At 50.1% G+C, this 20,971-nt stretch overlaps 1 protein-coding gene across 1 annotated transcript in view; it reads right to left on the reverse strand.

Annotated features, from left to right (window-relative positions):
• TYW1 (tRNA-yW synthesizing protein 1 homolog) overlaps nt 1–20,971 on the reverse strand; it is a 54,338-nt gene that overhangs the window by 25,959 nt on the left and 7,408 nt on the right. Inside the window, exons 5-8 of the mRNA XM_027896302.1 lie at nt 20,114–20,308; nt 18,481–18,762; nt 17,423–17,545; nt 6,621–6,741 (exon numbers count right to left, since the gene is read on the reverse strand). Of these exons, the coding sequence (XP_027752103.1) occupies nt 6,621–6,741; nt 17,423–17,545; nt 18,481–18,762; nt 20,114–20,308 (721 nt within the window). The remainder of the gene's footprint in view (nt 1–6,620; nt 6,742–17,422; nt 17,546–18,480; nt 18,763–20,113; nt 20,309–20,971) is intronic.

The raw sequence follows: 20,971 nt of genomic DNA on the forward strand, positions 1-20,971 counted from the left end.
CTCCCCCCTCCTGTCAGGGATTGCAGAGCCAGAAGGTCCCCCCTGAGCCTCCTTTTCTCCAGGCTGAGCCCCCCCAGCTCCCTCAGCTGCTCCTGCTGCTCCAGCCCCTTCCCAGCTCCGTTCCCTTCCCTGCACACGCTCCAGCCCCTCAGGGTCTTATTTAATGTAATTATGAAAGAATACAGGTAGATCAATGGTTGAAAATCCCCCAGAACTATAAGGAAACTCCCAGCCATCCCTGTCCAGAAATGCTGTTACCACGAGCCTGGAAAAGCCAATCTGCTGTCACATTGTGCTTCACAAACTCTAATGGCTTTCACAAGGCTGTTGCTGTGAGAAGAGCAATACAGAGCTGACAAATGAGCATAGTTCTATCAAGAAAAGCCTCTGCTCTGAAGCAATGATTATCTGTTAAAGCTGAAACTCAGTGCAGAGAGGAATTTCACACCAGGAGAATGTTTACAGGGAGGAAAAGTTCCCAATTTCGTGCTGTTTTGCAGGAGTGCCGTTCAAAAGGGCCAGAGCTGAAGGCTGGTGACACAGCAGGATCCGTCACCAACCACTTCTAAGTATCATTTCTAAAGCTGAAACACAACTGCTGCACTTGAGCCACCTCCCAAAAGACAAGAAAATTAATAATTATAATAACAATAACAACATCAAGAAATGCCATTGGTGAAGAACCTGTTCAGATTATATCAGTATTTACACAAATCTAAAAAGAAGGGCAATCCGGACAGTGGAATTTTTCAGATTGCCCAAGCATGAGAGGAGAGAAACCTTCAGGTTCATCCCTAGAACTGCTCAACCTTCAAGAAATCCTTGCCAAGCCCATCAAGACCTACTTTAGATTCTCTCTTTGTTTGCAGAAGTGCTCTTAAAAGCACAGAGGGCTCGTGACTTGTGAAGGATTTGCTTCCATGAGCTGAGAGCAGGAGAGAGGGCACGAGGAGGGACTGCAGGACTGCACCCTGTGTGCAAAAACACCGTCATTGCCAACGGGATGGGAAGCTTGGACTTTCAGCTGCTTTAGATCCATCTTGTTGTACACAAAATGAACACCTGGGATGTTTTTAACATATAGGGAAAGTCTCCTGAAATAGTGAAAGGAATAAGCTGCTTCCCAGGCAGCCCAAACCCAACCTGGTGTCGAGCGAGTGGGACTGGCACTGAGTTCAGGGTGGGAATGCCAGGAGCTGGAATCAATTCCAGCCTCAACAGCTGATCACAAAAGAGCTGAAGAACTCTCCAAACTGGCTTTTTGCTTCGCCCAAGGTGCCTATTTTAATCCAAGAGCACCTTTGCAGCACAGAGGTGCCTGGGCAGTGGGAATATAAACCCTCCAATACTCAAAGGCAGAATTTCTTGTCAAATTGTGGCTTGACAGGAGCAACCTCAGAGAGCAATGATATTTTCACCTGTATCAACAGCAGAAGGAAAGCCTCTTGTATCTGGCCCCTTTGACAAACTGCTGCCCCACCCCTGCAAGTGTCCCAGGCCAGGTTGGACAGGGCTGGGAGCAACCCGGGCTGGTGGAAGGTGTCCCTGCCCATGGCAGGGGAGTAGATCCAGATTATCTTTAATGTCCTTCCAACCCAAGCCATTCCAGGATTCTATGATTCTTTATTCACAGGGGAAAAAAGAAAAAAATCAATAAATCTGCAAGAATTGGACGTTTTTAAGGACTGGACATCAGTGTCAGCTTGGGTTGAAGTTCAGGGTGGAAGGTGCCAGCCTGCAAAAGTTTGTTCCTCGGGTCGGATCAAATCCAAAAGGCTGCTACAGTCTGGATCTTATTTTGTTGTGTTTTACTGAGACTCTTCTCAGCCATTCAGGGCACACTCTTTTCTCCACCTTCCCACATGCCTGCACTGTCCCTTGTGTGGGAAGTGTCTGGTTCTGAAGAAAGGACACTAAACCTTATCCTGGCCTGAATGTATCTGTATTTTGCTCCTGTTTAACAGATTTAATTTCAAGGACCAACACTCTCCAAACCCTTCCCAAAATCTAAAACAAAACCCCCAAAAAAGGGATGCACTTCAAATATAAATGCATTTATTTCCTTTATTACACATGGAGTAATTCTACCAGCTCCATCACACAAGGGAAGAACCAGGCCCTCAAAACTGAGCTTTCACCATCTCCTGTGCTCCTGAGAAGTTACTACATCAGTGCCAGTACATCAGTATTGCAGTCAGGTCCTGGCAGCTTCCACATGGTGGGACTTCAGCACCTTCTGCTGCCTGGACTCTTCCCTTTTAACTGGTATTTGCACAGACATTTCCTGAGGAATTGATCTTCTCTGTGCCTGCTTTTGGGCCCTGTATTCATTCTGCTTGCTAACAGTAACGTGCTGTTTAGCAAGCTAATTTTTCATCTCCCCACGGCCAATATTGGATTTCTGTGTGGCACATTTTGGGGACTGCACCAGCCTCACCAATCCCTGCCAAGCCCAGCTGTGGGCTGCTGGTGCCACCTGGAGTACAACAGCTGCACCCAAAATCCTCCCAGATCCCACACCCTGGAGCACACAGCCTGCAAAATCCCTTTGGATCTCATTCCCAGAGCCTGGACGCTCCCAAAGCTCAGCACGGGGAGCCAAGCTGAGCTGCTCACAAGAGCTCGGAGCTGCAGGCACTGCAAGGCTCAGCTCAGGAAGGGACAGCAAAAGCCACCAAATGCTTTTAGAAACCTCAGCTCGAAGTTGGGGAGCACCTGAAAAGCTCAGCTTTCAGTATTTGTCTGAAATCAGCCTCTTGCTTGCCCAAACACACTGAGAAACACAGACTAAAGTACATTTCTAGCTCAACTATGAAGTCAAAGCACAACAACAAGCGGCTGCTGAAGCAGCCCAGGCTGTTTGGGACATGAGCTGTGTCCTAATACACCCCCTACCTTTGGATACAAGTAAAATAGAGGCATCCTGGACACCCTGGGGCTAAACTGTACACCAGGAAAGACAGAGCAATCCAAGAGGACTGCAGCAAAACTGTCCCTGTGGGAGCAGAGACACAACAGAATAATTTATCCAGTGTCAGGGGGGGTCATCAGTGACCCATCCCCACATCCAGAAACACAAGGTACAAACAGAGTAAAGAATCAGAGAATTCCACAATGGTTTGGGTTGGAAGGGACCTTAAAGTTCAGCCAGTCCCACCCTCTGCCATGGGCAGGGACACCTTCCACCAGCCCAGGGTGCTCCAAGCCCCGTCCAACCTGGCCTTGGACACTTCCAGGGATCCAGGGGCAGCCACAGCTTCTCTGGGCAACCTGTGCCAGGGCCTGCTCACCCTCCTAGGGAAGGAATTTCTTCCCATTATCCCATCTACACCCCCTTTTTCAGTTTGAAGCCATTGCCATTGCCCTTGGAGTCTCCTGGGCAAACATTCAGCTCTTCAGGGCTTTGAGTTGGGTTTTTTTCCTGTGTCACTCCTGCAGGTTTAAGAGAAGCACTTCAGGTCTGACCTGCAGCTCTGCCAAACCCCCCTGCGAGGTGAGGGGGCTGATGGAGGGGCTGTCCCTGTGCAGCACCACAGTGCAGCTCCCAACTCTTCAGGAAGTCACTGCAGCGAAACAGCAACTCTCCCAGCTCTCAGATTTCACTCCTGTGTTCAGCAGGAACGTGTTTGGCTTCCAGTGGGACCATCAGCACCAATAAAACATCAGGCAAATCAAGGTGGGGATGTGAGGAACGATGGTAATGACCCCAGGGACCCCCAAGGATCATCCAGTCCAACCCTCAGCCCTGCACAGGCCCAGCCCCAAGAGTCCCCCCCTGTGCCCCAGAGGATCATCCAAACCCTCCTGCAGCTCTGGCAGCCTTGGGGCTGTGCCCACTGCCCTGGGGAGCCTGTTCAGTGCCAACCACCCTCTGGGGGAAGAACCTTTTCCTGGGATCCAGCCCAAACCTTCTCCTGCCACACAGAAGACTTTTTTGGATTTTTTGTTTGTTTTACAGACCACCCCCCCCCACTGTTTGTTTTTTACAGTCATTTTTTCCAATAAAACAGCAGCTTGAGACTCCCTCTGAAGCCAAACAAGGATGGAATGCACTTCCTGAAAAATCAGCAGCTCCAGGAAGGCTCCCCTGCACTTCACCATGTCCAAAATCCTCCTGGCACCCAGACCAAGCAGAAAGAAAAACTTCCATCCCAGCAGGGATTGTTTCAGGAATCTTCCATCATCAACCACAGAAAGCAAATGTTACTATTAGCCTGTAATTCCTAATAACCACAGGAAACATTCCCATGAAGAGTTTGCTTCTATTTTCAGTTTATTTCATTTATTTCCCTCTGCCTAAACACATGAAACAGCTGAAGCATCAGGAGCACCACTGCAAACCTCACACACAAACACTGCCAGCATCTCCCCCACTCCACTTTCACTGGAGGCACTGAAGAGCCCGTGCCCTGTTTGTGTTTTATGCAGGGCACTGATGGCATGGAATCAGTGCTGTCTCACTGGCTGGGACTTTAAAAAGCAACTATTAACTGAGCACCTTTTATCAAGGTATCTGCAACCAGGCAACTACAAGGGCTTACACCTCGACAACACACCCCACCCCAGCTAAATTTAGCCCGGATTCAATGCCAGGGCTAAAATAAAACCATTGCTTAAGCAATATTCACTTTACCTACAGCAAGGGAAATTTGTCTGAAGGTGAATCAAGAGGTCACAACAGTCTGAAGAGATGCTGCTCAAAGGCAAACTCTGTTATGCAACTGCAGTGTCAAAGAACAGCTTTCTCTGAACCACTAATGCTTGTTTTCCTTCTCTTTGGGCTAATTGTGCCCTCAGGGAAAATCTCAAAAAGGACTTTTTACAAGAGCTTGTAGTGCCAGGACAAGGGGGAATGGCTTCAAACACATAAGGCAGGGTTAGGAGGGATATTGGGAAGGAAATCCTTCCCTGTGAGGTTGGGGAAGCCCTGGCACAGGTTGCCCAGAGAAGCTGTGGCTGCCCCTGGATCCCTGGAAGTGTCCAAGGCCAGGTTGGAGCACCCTGGGCTGGTGGAAGGTGTCCCTGCCCACGGCAGAGGGTGGGACTGGATGAGCTTTGAGGTCCCTTCCAACCCAAACCACTCTGTGATTCCACCCCCAAAGCAACCAGTTGCTGCTAAATAAATCAGATTCTCTTTTGACTGCACTGCACTTGTCATCTGTGGAGGGAACGATGCCGAGGGGAGGAGGGAGTTGGTTTATTTTTATAGCCACAAAAACCTCTCTTGGTTTGTTATTGGCAGGAAAAACGTTCTATGGCATGGAAAAGAAACAACTTTTCTTCTTCACTGCGGAGTGACCGTTAAAGAATTGGGTGAGCAGCAGAGGAGGGGAGGGCTGGGAGAGGCAGCTGGAACTACAAGGAGACAGCACAATAGTTTCAAGTCTTTGAAAATGCAGATTTGAAACAGCAGCTCCTTCTAGTTGATCCCATACTGGCATTACCCTGAATGCCAAAGGAAGGGAGAAATCCGGACCCACTAATCTGGATAATGAACTCCTGTCCCTGGAGCATCACAAGGAAATCAAAACTCCCTAGGGAGCCGTCCTTTGTGTCAAAAAAATTCTGGGAGGAAGGTGACCTTCCCTCCAGCATTGCTTTCATCTGCCAAATGGCCACTTCTTCTAAAAGCAAAGTCTCATTCAGGCCCCAAAGCAAAGCAACAGTGACTGGGTGAGACAGTGAAAACACTCCTACAGCCCTACCAACACCACTCAGGGCCAGCCCAGAGACCTGCACCACAAAAAGGCAGGCCAGGGTGGCCAAAATCACCCACTCTCTCTCTCAGGAGTCAGTGGCAAAGGTACCACAGCCCACATGGGGTCCCCTGTCCCAAAGCAACAATCACAGGGGCATGGGGAGAACTTCAGAGCTCGGCTCTCAGTGACCACCAGGGCCTTCTCAGAAGCACCAGGGGAGGTGCCCAGGGCAGTGGTGAAGTCACCAGCCCTGGCAGTGTTCAAAACAACCTGTCCCTCTGCCCAGCCCTGGGCAGGCACATCTGCAGGGCTGGGCCCAGCTCTTCCTCCTCAGCACAGCAGGCACAGGGAGATCCTGGAGCAGGTCCTGGAGGCCACAGAGGTGATGTGGGGTCTGGAGCCTCTCTCTGATGAGCAGAGACTGAGGAAGCTGGGCCTGGTTAGTCTAGAGAAGAGAAGACTCAGCAGGGATCCCTCCAATCCATACAAATATCTCCAAGGCAGCAGCCAGGAGGATGGTGCCCAACTCTTCTCAGAGGTGCCCAGTGACAGTCCATAAACTAAACCACAAGTTCCACCTCAACACGAGGAAGAACTTCTTCCCATGGAGGTGGCAGAGCCCTGGAACAGCTGCCCAGGGAGGGTGTGGAGTCTCCCCCTCTGGAGGCATTCCAAACCCACCTGGATGTGTTCCTGTGTCACCTGCTCCAGGTGACCCTGCCTAGGCAGGGGGTTGGACTGGATGATCTCCAGAGGTCTCTTCCAACCCCAACTACCCTGTGATCCTGTGATCTTTGTCCTACCATGTCTGAGGGTCCAGAGCAGCACCTGTCACACCAAGAACACCCTCTTCCACTGCTCTGGTCCAAGTCCACCACCAAGACCCCCACCCTGCTCCCCCGCAGGGCTGTGCAGCCTCACCTTGTTTGGTGAGCGCGTCCCTCAGGGCCGGCGTTATCATCTCCCTCTTCTCCTCCTCCTCCTCCTTCCTGCCAGGGTTCTCTCTCCTTCCAACATCTCCTTCCTGGAGCTCATGTTCTCCCTGTTCAAAGACAGTGAATTACAACCATTACAACCACGTAGATTCCAGCATCCCACTGGCACAGCTCAGTTAAACCTGTTCAAACTGAGGCAAGTGCCCACACAGCAATTCCTGCCTTGGTGTAATCCTACATTTTATCCCTTTTCCCTTCAGACTCTGATCTGACCCTTTGGTAATTTAGGACAGTAAATTGGAAGGGAAAACTGCCACAACACACTGGATTTTTTTCTGCTAACACAGCAATGACATTCTCAAGGATGGTTTAACAAACAGGGTGTTAAATCCCATCCAAGAGCGAGAGGGACTCCAGGATTTAATCCCCAGTGTTCCATGACAGCACAACCACCCCATATCTCCACAAACCAGTGTCTGGAGTGATACATGTTTGGGAGGGGAAAACCCACCCCACTCCAGTGACAGCCCAGGAGTTCACAGAGCAGAATTTGTGCCCCCTGAGGCACCCACAGGCACCCCCAAAATTCTGCCACCAGCCAAGATCCTGCAAGGAAAGGTTGTTCCCTGCCCCACAGCCAACTCCAGCAGCACCCCATGGCAGTCTGGCTTCCAGCTGAGCCCCTGGAGCTTACTAAAAACCCAAAGGCCAGGAATACCAGGTATTAGGATACATTTCCAAGCAGGAGAAGCAAAGCCTGGCACGTAAAAAGTGGTGAATCCCCCGCTGAGTGTCACTCCCGAGACCTTCTGGGTATTTATTGTCTCGTGTCTGCACAAAGAAGCATCAAAGTGTAAATAATGGCTCGGATATTTCATGCAACTTGTAATCTGTCAGCCCTTTATGGCTTTTATTACAGGAGTTATGGATAAACAACAAACAAAACCGAGCAGAGGACATTTTGTCTGCACAAAAGCTGAGGGTATTTCACATCCAAGGCTCTTTTTGTGCCAAACTCATCAAGAAGTTCGTAGAAACGCTTCCAGTTTTTCGAGTCTGCCCACCAACTGTCAGCATCACTACGGAAACCAGCGCTCCTGACTTGCCAGCCTGTTCTTCCCAGGCAGGGAAATGGATTGGGCTGATCCTGGATGTAAACAGGCTTATTTTGGACCTGAGTAAATTAGAGGTGCCCCAGGAAAAAAAAAAATCAGAAGTAGTAATAAAAACCCCCACAGACTCAGAGGTTTAAGGAGAAAACAGTTCCTGATAAGCACTGGAGAAGGAAGCAGGAGAGTAAAATATTTAGGGGCAGAGATTATTGCCTTCCTTACTCATTTGGGATAAAAGTGGGCTCCCAGGCTCAGGGATGTTGTGCAGGAAGGTCTTTTCCAACAACCACAACGTGGTCCTTCCTGAAGGAGAAAGCTGTGTCCACCTTCTGCTTCCTCACACTCAGTTTGCTGAGCTTTCAGGAAGGAATTCCTTGAGTTCTAAAACACATCAAAACTCCCCTCCAAGGCTACATCTAATAATTGCCAGTCATTTGGTGGGTTTAAAAGCTCATTTCTTGAGCCATGATCTTCATTTATCAGCCAGACTTCTACCAACAGTAAAATATTAATATTGCTGGGAAAGCCTCATGCATAAGGAAGGAAGGAGATGGAAGATGAGGATTTTATCTATTAAGTGTTAAATAAAGAGTTTCTCCTGCCACAAGCCATCATTTAAGCCAGAACTAGGCCCAAGGAAAGGCTCTGCCTTAGACTGAGCACCCTGGCCTAGTGGAAGGTGTCCCTGCTATGACAGGACTGGCTGAGCTTTAAGGTCCCTTCCAACCCCAACCATTCCATGGTTCTGGGATTTGGGAGCCACTCCAAATGCTCAGTAGGATTTAAACGTGGACATGTGCTCTGTAATCTCCTGCCAGGCCAATTCTCCCAGAAGAACTCTCTCTACATTATGGAGCACATCACAATATTTAAAATGCAGCAAATTGATTTAATTCCGAATGACACATCCCACCCAAGACACTCCTCAAATATGGAAAGAGTCTTTCTACATTTAAAACATTTGCATTTCTGCCTCCCTGTCACTGCAGGGGCTGACAAAGGCACCCAAAACACCATTCTGGCAGGGCAGAAATAAGGTCCAGTGATCATTTTTCCCCTCCCAGAGATGATCATGATTTTCCCTCCCCACACCCTTATGTGAGAGCCTGTAAACAAAATAATCCCATGTTTTTCCCTGAGCTGCAATCTCTGACTCGCTCCCTTTGGCAAGTGATCTTTTGGCTTCAGATACTCCTGCTAAGGGGAAATGGGAATTCCCAGCCCAGGGGTTTGCCCTTATTTGCTTAACAAACCTTTCATACATCTATTATTTAGGGTTGGAGTGAACAGAAGGTAACTTTGCACAGAGCAAACTCCCCAAGTTGTGGTGATTGAGCAGAAAGCCCTGTAGTAAATCCAAGGCAGATTCCTGCCTTTCCATAACAAATCAAGCAGGCAGTGACAAGAGCCAGCTTTTCAGGCCCTTTTGTTTTCACTGCCAAAAAAAATGAAGAGTCATCCCCTGGTGCGGATTCCCAAAGAAGAGAACCTACAGATGAGAAACCCATGGAAACCCAGCCAGATTCCCTGGAATCAGGGCTCAGCACAGCTCCACTGCAATCTGCTGGAGGGAGGGTGGGTTTTATTGTAATAAAAGCACCTGAACCTCAGACGGAAGTGAAGAGAAGAAGGAATCTCTTCCAAGAGGCAGAGCAGCCCCTGAGGGCACAGAGAACCCAGTTCTGACGGCTCAGGAGCATCAGGGCACAGTCCCAGACAAGAGGCTCAGCACCCCCTGCCAAGGTAGAGATAAATCTGGGATAAATCACCTTCCAAGGGTTTCAAAGGGTTTCCTCTACAGATTTGCTTCCCAAACTCAGCCTCAGCTGCATCCAGATGTGACCAACAGGATGTGCTGCTGCCACTTCTTCTCACTGCAGACCTCTCTCCAGGATGTCCAGCTGCCCAGTATCTCCCTGGTTTCTATCTGGGTACATCAAACATCCTGCAAATTAATCTTGCAGGGGGAGAAAAATAAAAAAGAGGTACCTAAACTCCATGTAAAGGCTGAGAAAGTTGGGGCTGTTCAGCCTGGAGGAGAGAAGGTTGTGTGGTGACCTCAGAGCACCTTCCAGGATCCAAAGGGGTTCCAAGGTAGCCAGGAAGGGACTCTGCACCAGGAACTGCAGTGACAGGACATGGAGAATGGGTTCAAACCAAAAGAAGGGAAATTTACGTTGGATATTGGGAAGAAATTGTTCCCTGTGAGGGTGGGCAGGCCCTGGCACAGGTTGCCCAGAGAAGCTGTGGCTGCCCCAGCCCTGGGAGTGTCCAAGGTTGTCCAGGTTGGACAGGGTTTGGAGCAACCTGGGCTAGTGGAAGGTGTCCCTGCCCATGGCAGGGGGTGGAACAAGATGGTCCCTTCCAACCCAAACCATTCCATGATTCCCTAAATTAAATTAATTTAGCCCTTTCAGCCTCATTTGTTGTTGTGCCGAGGCTGAAAAAAAAAAGTTCCCCCAGAAGCTTTTACTCCGAGAAGAAAAATGATACCCAGGACACCCTAATTTTGCCTAAATTTCTTTCCTGCTCAACCTCCCAGGGGTCAGGCAAGAGGGAACCCATGGCCCTGCCATGATTTACAGCCTCATCCATCTAAAGGCTCCAGGATCTTTTAACAAATGAAAGGCACAAGCATTAGGAAAACTGTGATACATCAGGGGCTGGGGCCAGGACAAACAGAACCAGAGCTGGCAGGGCTCTCAGGAAAAGGCTGCCTGGCAGCAGGAAGGATTAGCAAAACCTGCCCTGGGGAGCTGTTAAATGAAGTACTAAAGTTCATGAATTACATGAATGAAGAGTTAAAGTTCACAGCAAGCAAAGCTCCAGGGGCAGGAGGACAGCCAGGAATGCTGACAGCTTTTTCCCCCTCCCTCTGGCTCATCTGTCAGGGATGGTAAGAGCCACGTGGGGATTTGGGAAGTTGATGAGACACCAGGCTGCCTACAGGAATGGCACTTGTTTCCTTACAAAACAACTTTCCTGTAAGGCAAAAACACATGGAAAAGAAAGGCCAAAGGAGGTTCAGGCCGGACCAGGGACAGCCCCCAGGGAATGGCTGGAGCTGTGTCAGGGCAGGCTCAGGGTGGATCTCAGGGAAAGGTTCTTCCCCCAGAAGGTGGTTGGCACTGAACAGGCTCCCCAGGGCAGTGGGCACAGCCCCAAGGCTGCCAGAGCTGCAGGAGGGTTTGGATGATCCTCTGGGGCACAGGGGGGGACTCTTGGGGCTGGGCCTGTGCAGGGCTGAGGGTTGGGCTGATGATCCTTGGGGGTCCCTCCCAGCTCAGCACATTCTGGGATTCTCTGAGAGCGGCAGAGGTGCTCTCTGGACTGTCCTGCTCCAGGTTCAGAGCTGTGGCTGTCACAGCACAGCTGTCACAGGCACAGCCAGAGCTGCAGTTTGCTCAGCCCGTGGATAAACACCCTGTCAGTGGCACAGCCACCCTGCTCTCTCTGCTGTCACTCACGGCAGAAAGGGCTTGGAGCCTTCACAGGGAACACAAAGACGAATGCTGGAAACTTGGCCTGAGTGAGCTGCGAACCAGCAAACAGCCCAACAGCAAGAAAATCTTATTAAGAAGAGCTGCCAGAGTCAACACAATCCCAGGCTACATCCCCACGCCACCATCGCTGCCCTGAACCAAAGCAAAGAGCTGAGAGGTGGAACTGGGCAATCCATCACCTTGCCAGGACTAAAACACGAGGTGGCTTGGCCAGAAGTAAAAATCACAGCCTGTGTTAAGAAGTGGCCCTTAAACCATAGAATCACAGACTGGGTTGGGTTGGAAGGGACTGTAAAGCTCATCTTGTTCTACCCCCTGCCATGGGCAGGGACACCTTCCACTAGCTCAGGTTGCTCCAACCTGGCCTTAGACACTTTCAAGGATCCAGGGGCACTCACAGCTTCTCTGCCCAACCTGTGCCAGGGCCTCAGCACCCTCACAGGAAGGAATTCCTTTCCAATATCCCATGTAACCCTGCCCTCTGAGTTTGAAGCCGTTCCCCCTCGTCCTGTCCTTCCAGGTCCTTGTAAACAGTCCCTCCCCATCTTACTTGTAGGGTCCCTTCAAAATGGGGAAAGTCCTTGGGAAGTTCTGACTGATACCAAAACAATTAGAAAAAAAACCCAACCTCAGAAGCACTGGAGTAGAAACCCCTGTGAATGTTCAATGAGGAAGTGGAAGGAAGCTCCATCCACATCTCAGTCCCTACACAGGGCAGGGTATCAGAAGGTTTCCTCACCTCCTGCTACCCTCCTTCTGTAGGGTACCAGAAGGTCCCTGGTGTGACTCTGAGGCAGCAGGTCCCAAAGCTGCCACCCAAAGGGAAGGATGTTTGTACAGACCTGCAGCTCCCTCCCCACAGAGGGAAATCTTCCATTTTCTCTTTGTTTGAGAAGTCAGTGCTGAGATTTTTTTGGCCAAATCCAGTAGCATTTTAAATCCCAAACTCGTGCAGACAAGCAGTGACAGAAGCTTATGGTGCCATCCAAGCGAATCAGTCTGAAAGGACACCGTGCATCTTCCACGGAAAGCAGAGGGATAAATGATCCCACAGTGCCCAACACTGCAGGTTTAACATCAGCCAAAATCCTCAAGGACAGAGAAAAACCTCCCAGCTCACAGCTTTAAAATCCCTCTGCAGGGTTACGGGGGGAGGGTTCAGATGGCTCTGCTGTAGGGCAGGTTTTACAGGGTGCCATTAAACCACAAGCTCCATTTCACACACAGCTCCCAGAGCCTGTCACTGTTTGTTTGATTTGGGAAACTTCCTCGGACACACCATAAAGAAGATTGATTTTCAAAGGAACCCAAAGAGTCAAAGCTAAAAATGTGTCTGTGTCCACCCAAAAGGGACTGCTTAGACTTGAAAATTGAGCCATATATTCACATTTTATTCCTTTCTTCTCTGCTACAAAAATCACAACTAAGACCCGGGTAATGGGATTTAACAAGAGGCCCAAAATGCCCAACTTAAAACCAGTAAGATTTTCCATTCCAGTCTCTTCTGCTCTCTCACATTCAAAGCAGGCAGCACACACAGTCTTACCCTATTTTGGAGATTTTCCTTAAAATGGCTCTGTAAAAGACTTCTCTACTCCATCATTTCTTTTCCTGACAGCTTAGGACTAAAAGAGCTTTTCACTTCAATGCCAAGTTTTCAAGTGGTCAGAGCACCATGGAATCATGGAATGGTTTGGGCTGCAAGGGAAGTCAAAGCTCAGCTTATTCCACCCCCTGCCATAGGCAGGGACACCTTCCACTAGCCCAGGTTGCTCCAACCTGGACAACCTTGGACTGTTGCAGGGCTGGGGCAGCCACAGCTTCTCTGGGCAACCTGTGCCAGGGCCTCAGCACCATCACAGCCAGGAATTTCTTCCCAATATCCCATCTAAACCAGTTTGAAGCCGTTCCCCCATGTCCTGTCCCTCCATCCCTTGTCCCCAGTCCCTCTCCAGTTCTCCTGGAGCCCCTTTAGGCACTCTCAGGTACCCTGGAGCCTCCTCTTCTCCAGGTGAACCCCTCCCAGCTCTCCCAGCCTGGCTCCAGAGCTGCATGGAGTTGTGGAATTCCGCTCAGCTGTGTCACTGGACTGGCAAGAACCTTAAAAAAACACCCAGGAAAGAAAGACACCTGAGAAATGGAGCACAAAGCTGGTGGAAATGCTGAGCAGAGGGGCTGGGAGGGCTGCAGGGCCACTGCTGGTCACCTCCAACAGTGCAGGTGGTCAGGAAAAGGCTGCAGATAGAGAGGAAGCCAAACACTCAGGGGCACTTCAGCCTGCCAGAGTTTTTTACATCTCTCAGCTCTGCTTCACCAACCAATCACTGATGAATTTACAACACACTAAAGAACAACACAGGATATGGGATCTGCCCTCAGGGTAAAAAGTTTACATTCAGAGATCTCAAAGCCCTTTGCAAAGGAAGCCACTATCACACCACATGTCAGAACATCCAGATAGAGGTTACCTTTAAAGTTATTTTTTTTAGGGCTTTTTTTTTTCCTTCTTTTTTTTCCCTTGGGCACTCACAAGCCTTGTTCAGAAAAAGCAAACCTCAAGATCTCTTGTAATGTTGTTTAGGAATGACAATTCTTTCCAACAGCCAGAGAATAAAGATTTGAACAGAGGAAAAGGAGAAGAGTGAAGTGTCCCTGTGGCAAATCCAGATTTCATGCTGGAAGTGGTCCCTAAGAAGTTAAATTCTGTTTTTTAAAGCTTATTTTAAAATGTAAACTGAATTCTGAGGCAGAGTAGCACAGGTAAAAATCTAGAGAATGAGCTGCAGAGCAGGGCTCACTTCTCAGAGAGGAACCTTTCACCCATTAAAGGATTTTGGAGAGGCTCTAAATGTCCTCATCAGTTTGAACTGAGAGTTAAGCACTGAAACTTTGCTCAGTTTGGTTCAAATATGGCTAAGGATTCTTTCACACTCTCAAAAAATTTCTATTTGCAGCACAAAGCTGGTCTGTAAACCTTGTGCCTTAAATCCCTTCCTGCCCCCTTCCAACCAAACCCCAGCAGCCTCAGCAGGAGCCCCTTCCCCCAGGATCTGGCCTTCCAAAGACTCCAAGGGCTCTCAGGGAGCATTAAAGAGGTGGGATTTCCAGTCACAGTGGTGAGACACGGCTGATTTTTTAGGGAACGGAGCCAAAGGGGATCAGGGAAGCTCTCCTGGGGCAAATGGACACAGAAACTCCTTGAACACATTCTGGGGGAGATTTTGGCTCCTGTAAACTCAGTCCTGGTCTCTTAAATACACCCCCCTCCTCTATCTACACTGCAAATGAGACTGTCACCATCATTGAACTTTCTGTTTTAGAAAACAACAGCATTAATCTCAAAACTGTGTCAACAAAATATGCCCATTTGATTACTTCCCACCCCACCACAAAGAGGGAATTAGGATATTGTTATTGCTGTTACTCATGCCTGAAGTTTGTAAATGTGAAGGTTAATAAAGTCATTCCATTCCCTGGGAATGAGTCTTGATTGTGATAAGCAGGAAGACAGATCAATCTCCCAGCTGGGGGAGATAATCTGCAGCAAGAACTGGTGTCCCTGTGATTAATAACACCTTACAGGCCACAAACACACCCATCAGAGTTCACTTTCATCTGATAAATACATTCCAGGGGAGCAGCTCTGGAGGACAGGGAAAGCCTGGCCCAACTGTAAAACTCAAAAGTCTACTTAGTTCTTAAATCCATCAAGAACCATCACCACACATCACAGGATTTGGTGCACTCAGGGTGGGATTTACTGCTGCATCAGCTGGCATTTAATAGATATGAATATATTACCAACATACACCCGACCTTGGGGCAATCTCTGTGCTCAGGAGGAGGCCCCATCACCCTGAACCGTGGAACTCCACCCTCAGCAGCTCTTTAAAACTCCATCTCTTCTCCAAGGGAGGGTATGGAATAGCTACAGCTCAACCAGAAGGAGAGGTTTTGGCATTCCCCTGAGCCCACCTGCCTGATCCAAATGACTTGCAAGGATCCAGTGCCTGCTCCAAGCCCTCTGCCAACAATTTACAAAATGCAAGGAACCTGCAGCACGTGGGAGAAAAAAAAAAAGCTGTAAAACAAAACTCAGCCTTGATTTCCACCGAGTCAAGCAACAAGAGATGGATGCAAAATTAAATTAAGATGACCTGCAGAGACATGAGTGGGCATTTATTAGATACTCTCACCTCCACAGCCTCACTGCCGGCCCAGAAAAGGCAGGACAACACGGAATTATGACCATCTGTGCTAGTGAATCACACAAGAGGTAACAGAAGAGATCAAAGCCGGGCCTTAAAACATTTCCAGTTGTCTACAGTGCACGAGGCAGGACCTGCTGTTCCATCCCCCATGTTCAGAGGGGTGACCACACAACCCTGACAGCCACAAACCCCCTGCTGGAAACTTTTCTGCAAGTTCCAAATCCAAGTAACTCTGAGGATGAAGAACTGCCTTGTGATACAACCCCGAAGATACACGAGTTTCTCTCAAACTTGTCTGTGAACAGTTCAGGTACAAACCTCCAGAGCAATTCCCTGTGTGGGTTAAGGATTTACTGCAGGACAACAGGTTACCTCAGTGTAAAAGAAGTGTCAGACTTGTTTTGGTCCAAGTTTTAGGGCCTCCTGTCCATCAGCTGACAATAGCTCACATCCAGAGGACCAGGACACTTCCAGGCACGCTGAGAGTGAACCTGCAGTCCCACACCTACACTTGCACCCTCAGGATTTAATCATTTGCAAGAGGGCAGCCTTCACCTCTCCCAGCAGAACATCTCTGCCATCTCCTCCAAGGAAAAGGCTCCAAGGATCAGAAACTGCAGCTCACAACCTGAGGGGAGTGTGTGAGCTCAGACAGCAGCTGCCCCTCTGATCAGGGACAGGCATTTGGGTCACAGCCACAGGAACCCGATCAACACAGACACACAAGTTACTACAGAATTGCAAGCACTACAGCACACAGGCCTCTCACTGCTTGAGCAGAGCAGCAAGAAAGCTGAGGACAAAGTGGTTTGGATCTTGAAACAAAGGCCCAGAGAGCAGTGGATTTCCACTGCCTGTGTATAAACCCACAGCACAGCGACTTCAGCCCTGCTCACCACCAGAACAATGAGCTGGAGAGGCGAAGGGCAGGAAGTGTTTTATTGATTTGCTCACTTTTTATTCACAGTCTGGGCTGTGACCTGTGGTTTTCCCGCATTACTCCACTCCTCCAGCATGGCGTCGCCACACTTTGTCAGTCAGTGAAAAGCCTAATTCTCCACAGAAGTGCTGGATGTCCCCACCTCCCCTTCCTGGACCCAGGACTGAGCAGTTCGCTGTCGGCCGGTGACCTCTAGTGGTGAGTGAAGGAGGGAGAGGGGAAAGGACCGCAGTTCCACCGGGAAAACACTGATCCTTTCTCCCTCCACATCAAAACCAAGAGGGTCGGCCAGCCTCCCCTAAAGGGCTGCAGTGTCCATACAAACTCCCCCCACCTCAGCGGGGCTGCTCTCCTCACAGAGTTTGTTACAAACGGCAGGAATTGCTTTATTTACCTCCTTCCCCCCCGCCTAAGGTGAGGAACAGAGATGCCAATGCCCTCCCTGTAACACTGTCCCCTCCCAGGACACAGCCTCCTGTGAGGCTTGGGGTGTCCCAGCGCTGCCATCTCAGCTCAGACCACTGAGGAGGTGGTTCTGTGTTCACAGAACCACAGAACAGTTGGGGTTGGAGGGACCTTAAGGACCACTTCATTCCACCCACCTTCCACTGCTCCAACCTGGCCTTGGACACTTCCAGGGCTGGGGCAGCCACAGCTTCTCTGGGAAACCTGTGCCAGGGCCTCATATCTTGGGAAAGAGCAGTGGGAAGCCCACACTGCAGGGGCTCCCAAGGTAAGGAAGGTGTAATTACAGACAGAGGGTGATGTAAATCTTCCCTCAGACTGAAAACGACACATTCCCACTGCAGCATCTGCTCGGTGAACAAGTCACAGTTGGTCTGTACCTCCATCCAACGCTACTCCAAAGTATGTTATTTTTTTGGACAGGCTCTCCAAGAGCTCATATTTTACTCTCCCACAACCAAACCCCACAGATTCAAATCCAGGCAATAATATTTTAAACAATCCAGCTGATCAGGAACAAAGACCTGACCACTCCACACCCACAGGAACAGCAGTACCTTTGCTTTCTTCATGTGACCCATGATATTGCCGAGATCTTCTACATCAACGACAGCATTTGTGCCTCCAGCTTCCTCAGCATCAGCTTCCTCCTCACTGCTGGTTTCAAACAATTCCTCTGCCTGTGAGAGAGACCAGAGAAAAACAATTAAGAATTTATCTGAATGTTAAACACAACTTTTATCTAAGTGAAATAACTGTCCTTATTAGTAAAGACCTCTGAAAACAAGGAATATCCTACTGATAACCTGAAGGATGTACATGGAAGCCTGAACCCCTTTAAACCCTTAAAGTGCCCCTGGATGAATGAACAGGGAGAGAGGGATTTGCTTTCCAAAGTAAACTCTCCATAGAGCAGGAAGGCTTCTCTCTTTCTGTACAAATCCAAGGCACAGCACAACTGCACTGGTGTAACAGCAAGATTTATTCCTCTTACTCCTGCAGCAGCCAGCACTCCCAACCTCAGCCAGAAGAGACACTGTCCTACAAAATTCCCCAGGGCCATAGCAAACATTCCCAACCCAAAACAAATGGTTTGAGGGAAGGTTAAAGTGCCACAGCAGCTCTGGTCTTGCACTGGAAAGCGGGAAAGAATCTTATTCAAAATCTGCAATCGGCACTCTAGAAGAGACACAAATTATTACAGGTAGACACATACAGAGGATATACAGGACTTGCCCAGGTAACACTCCCCCAGCTGCCTTTGGAAAAACCTTGGATGAGCAGGTTAACTGCTCTCAGGGAACTAAATGCTTCACCTGGCCATGGGACAAAGTAAAGGCTCTGATGAGAACCCAGAACTCAGACTGGCCCCCCTGGAGCACCTGCCACAACCATAAGCTTTGCCCCAGTCAGGAGCAAGACTCCCTCACCACACAAATGCATCCAGCTGGGTCCAGCACTAGTTCTTTTTGGATGGCTCATTCTACTTATTATCAGCCATGGGTTCTCATCCCTCATCCTCCTCTGCTCCAGAACAAAGCATCAGGCTCCCACAGCATCCCTGTGACGTGGAAGGAGAGAAGCAGAGATGAGCCCTCAGGGACTGTGGCTGTACCTCAGTGTTCTCGTGCTCCGACACTCCATGTTCATGATCCGAGCTCTCCTTGCTCTGCTTCCCTGGGGATCTGCACTTCCCTTTCTTGCACTTCCCACTGCAGGGCTTCCTCTCCCCTCTGCAGAGGGCCTGGAGCCGAGTGAGGAATTTGGCTTTCCAGGCCTCGAAGTCGCCCTCGATGCTGCCGTGCCTGCTCCGCGCCACGTTGCAGTCGCCCTCGGTGCGTGTCATCACACGGCTGGCACCGAGCACCCACAGCCACCTGTCCACCCTCCTGCCAACCTGCGACGGCAGCAAAGGGGCAGGGATATAAAACAAACCCAAAGGAAAGCAGGAAACTAAAGATAAAAAAAGGAAAGGATCAGGCCTGGAAGGAGAGCTAGTGAGCTGCACAGGACTGCTGGGCAGGGGCTTGGGGAGTCCCTCAGCACAGGCACAGGGCAGACTGAACAGCCCACACTGCCTCAGATTGCTGGAAAATCCCTCTGCCATCACACTGGTGTGGCAAGGGATGAGCTCTGGGAACAAGCTGCTCTGTGTGATGCTTGCTGCTCACATGGCCCCAGCTGCAAACACAATAACCTAGTAACAGGACATGCCACTTTCGTGAGTGAGGTGACACCAATGACCAGGCAAAGATACCGTCACAGTTCACATCAGGGAGCAAAGCTAAAATCCACAACACACAAAGCAGCCAAGTTTGAGCAAAGCCCTCCAAACCAGAGGGCAGCAAGCGAGAATGTTTCCAGTCCTATACCATCATGGGCTGACAGAAAGCTTTCCAAGCTGGGAAATGAACTCAGCAAGGGTTTCCCAGGTTGTATTCCCACATCTCCCATATGGGACTCCCCATTTAAAAGGGCAGCACAATTGCTTCAAAGCTGCCCTGCCCAAATGGCCAAAAAGGCCAATGGCATTGCTTGTACAAGCAGTGGTGTGGCAGCAGGACCAGGGCAGGGACTGTCCCCCTGTGCTGGCACTGCTGAGGCACCTCCTCCAGTCCTGGGAGCAGATTTGGGCTCCTCATGATAAAAAAGACATTGAGGGAATGTGTGCAGGGAAGGGAACGGAGCTGGGAAGGGGCTGGAGCAGCAGGAGCAGCTGAGGGAGCTGGGGGGGCTCAGCCTGGAGAAAAGGAGGCTCAGGGGGGACCTTCTGGCTCTGCAATCCCTGACAGGAGGGGGGAGCCGGGGGGGGTCGGGCTCTGCTCCCAGGGAACAGGGACAGGAGGAAAGGGAACGGCCTCCAGCTGTGCCAGGGGAGGGGCAGGTTGGACATCAGGAGGAATTTCTGCATGGAAAAGGTGGTCAGGCACTGGCAGGGGCTGCCCAGGGAGGTGGTGAAATCCTCATTCCTGGAGGTGTCCAAGGAAGGAGTGGAGGTGGCTCTCAGTGCTCTGGGCTGGGGGACAGGGTGGGGATCAGGCACAGGTTGGACTCGATGATCTTGGAGGCCTTTCCCAACCTCAGTGATCCTGTAATTCTACTTGTGCCCTTAAACCCAGACCCTCAAGTCAGCAAACAGCTGCAATTCCCACCCAGTCCACCAGCACGGCTCAGTTTTGAAGCAGCTCCTCCAGCTGAGGACGTCAGAAGAGCAAAAACCACGAAGGAAGAACAGGGGACACACTCACTGTGTTGTAATGATCCACATACACCGAGTTCCCCAGGCCAAACACGGCATATCTGAGCCCCTTCAGGTAGGTTTTCCCCACACGGAAATCGCTGGCTGCCTCTTCCAGCCACTTGCAGAACCAGGCCGCACTCTCCGGGGGCTGCCCATCCGTGTACGTGGCCACCAGGAACACACAGACATTCCTGCTGGTTGCCTGAACACAGGGACACAACAGCAGGGACAAGATCACTGCACTACCCAAAACACTCGACAGCAGGGAAAGAGCTGGAACACACGGGAAGCTGGAGGGAGCCAAAACACAAGGTGGGACAGTGCAGGTGACAATCCCAAGGGTGGTGAATGACCTGTCCCCTGGACAGGGACACAGTGAGCAGAATGGGACATCTTCCTGGAATCATACAATGTTAAGGAGTTGGAATTGAACCTTAAAGATCATCCAGTCCCAACCCCCTGCCATGGGCAAGGACATCTCCCACTAGACCAGGTTGCTCAAGGTCTCATCCAACCCGGCCTTGGGCACTTCCAGGGTTGGGGCATCCACAACCTCCCCTGGGCAACTTGTGCCAGTGTTCCACCACCCTCACAGGGAAAACCTTCTTCCTGATACCTAACCTAAATTTCCCCTCTTTCAGTTTGTATCCATCACTCCTTCCCCAGTCAGCAGCTTCCTGAACACGCTCCTTCACCACAAAGTCCCCCACAGATAAACACCTAAAACTTCCCAACCTCACATTTCCAGGTTTGTCAGGGGCAATAGCCAGTGCTGACAATTCACACTGAAACCCTCAGGAACTTCCAACACCCAGTTCCCAATGGAGGGGGACACAACCAAAACATTTTGTTAGGATTAATTAAA

Source organism: Empidonax traillii, unplaced genomic scaffold, assembly GCF_003031625.1.
Source record: "Empidonax traillii isolate 1590-97213 ecotype Southwest subspecies unplaced genomic scaffold, ASM303162v1 scaffold492:size733235, whole genome shotgun sequence".
Classification (NCBI taxonomy): domain Eukaryota; kingdom Metazoa; phylum Chordata; class Aves; order Passeriformes; family Tyrannidae; genus Empidonax; species Empidonax traillii.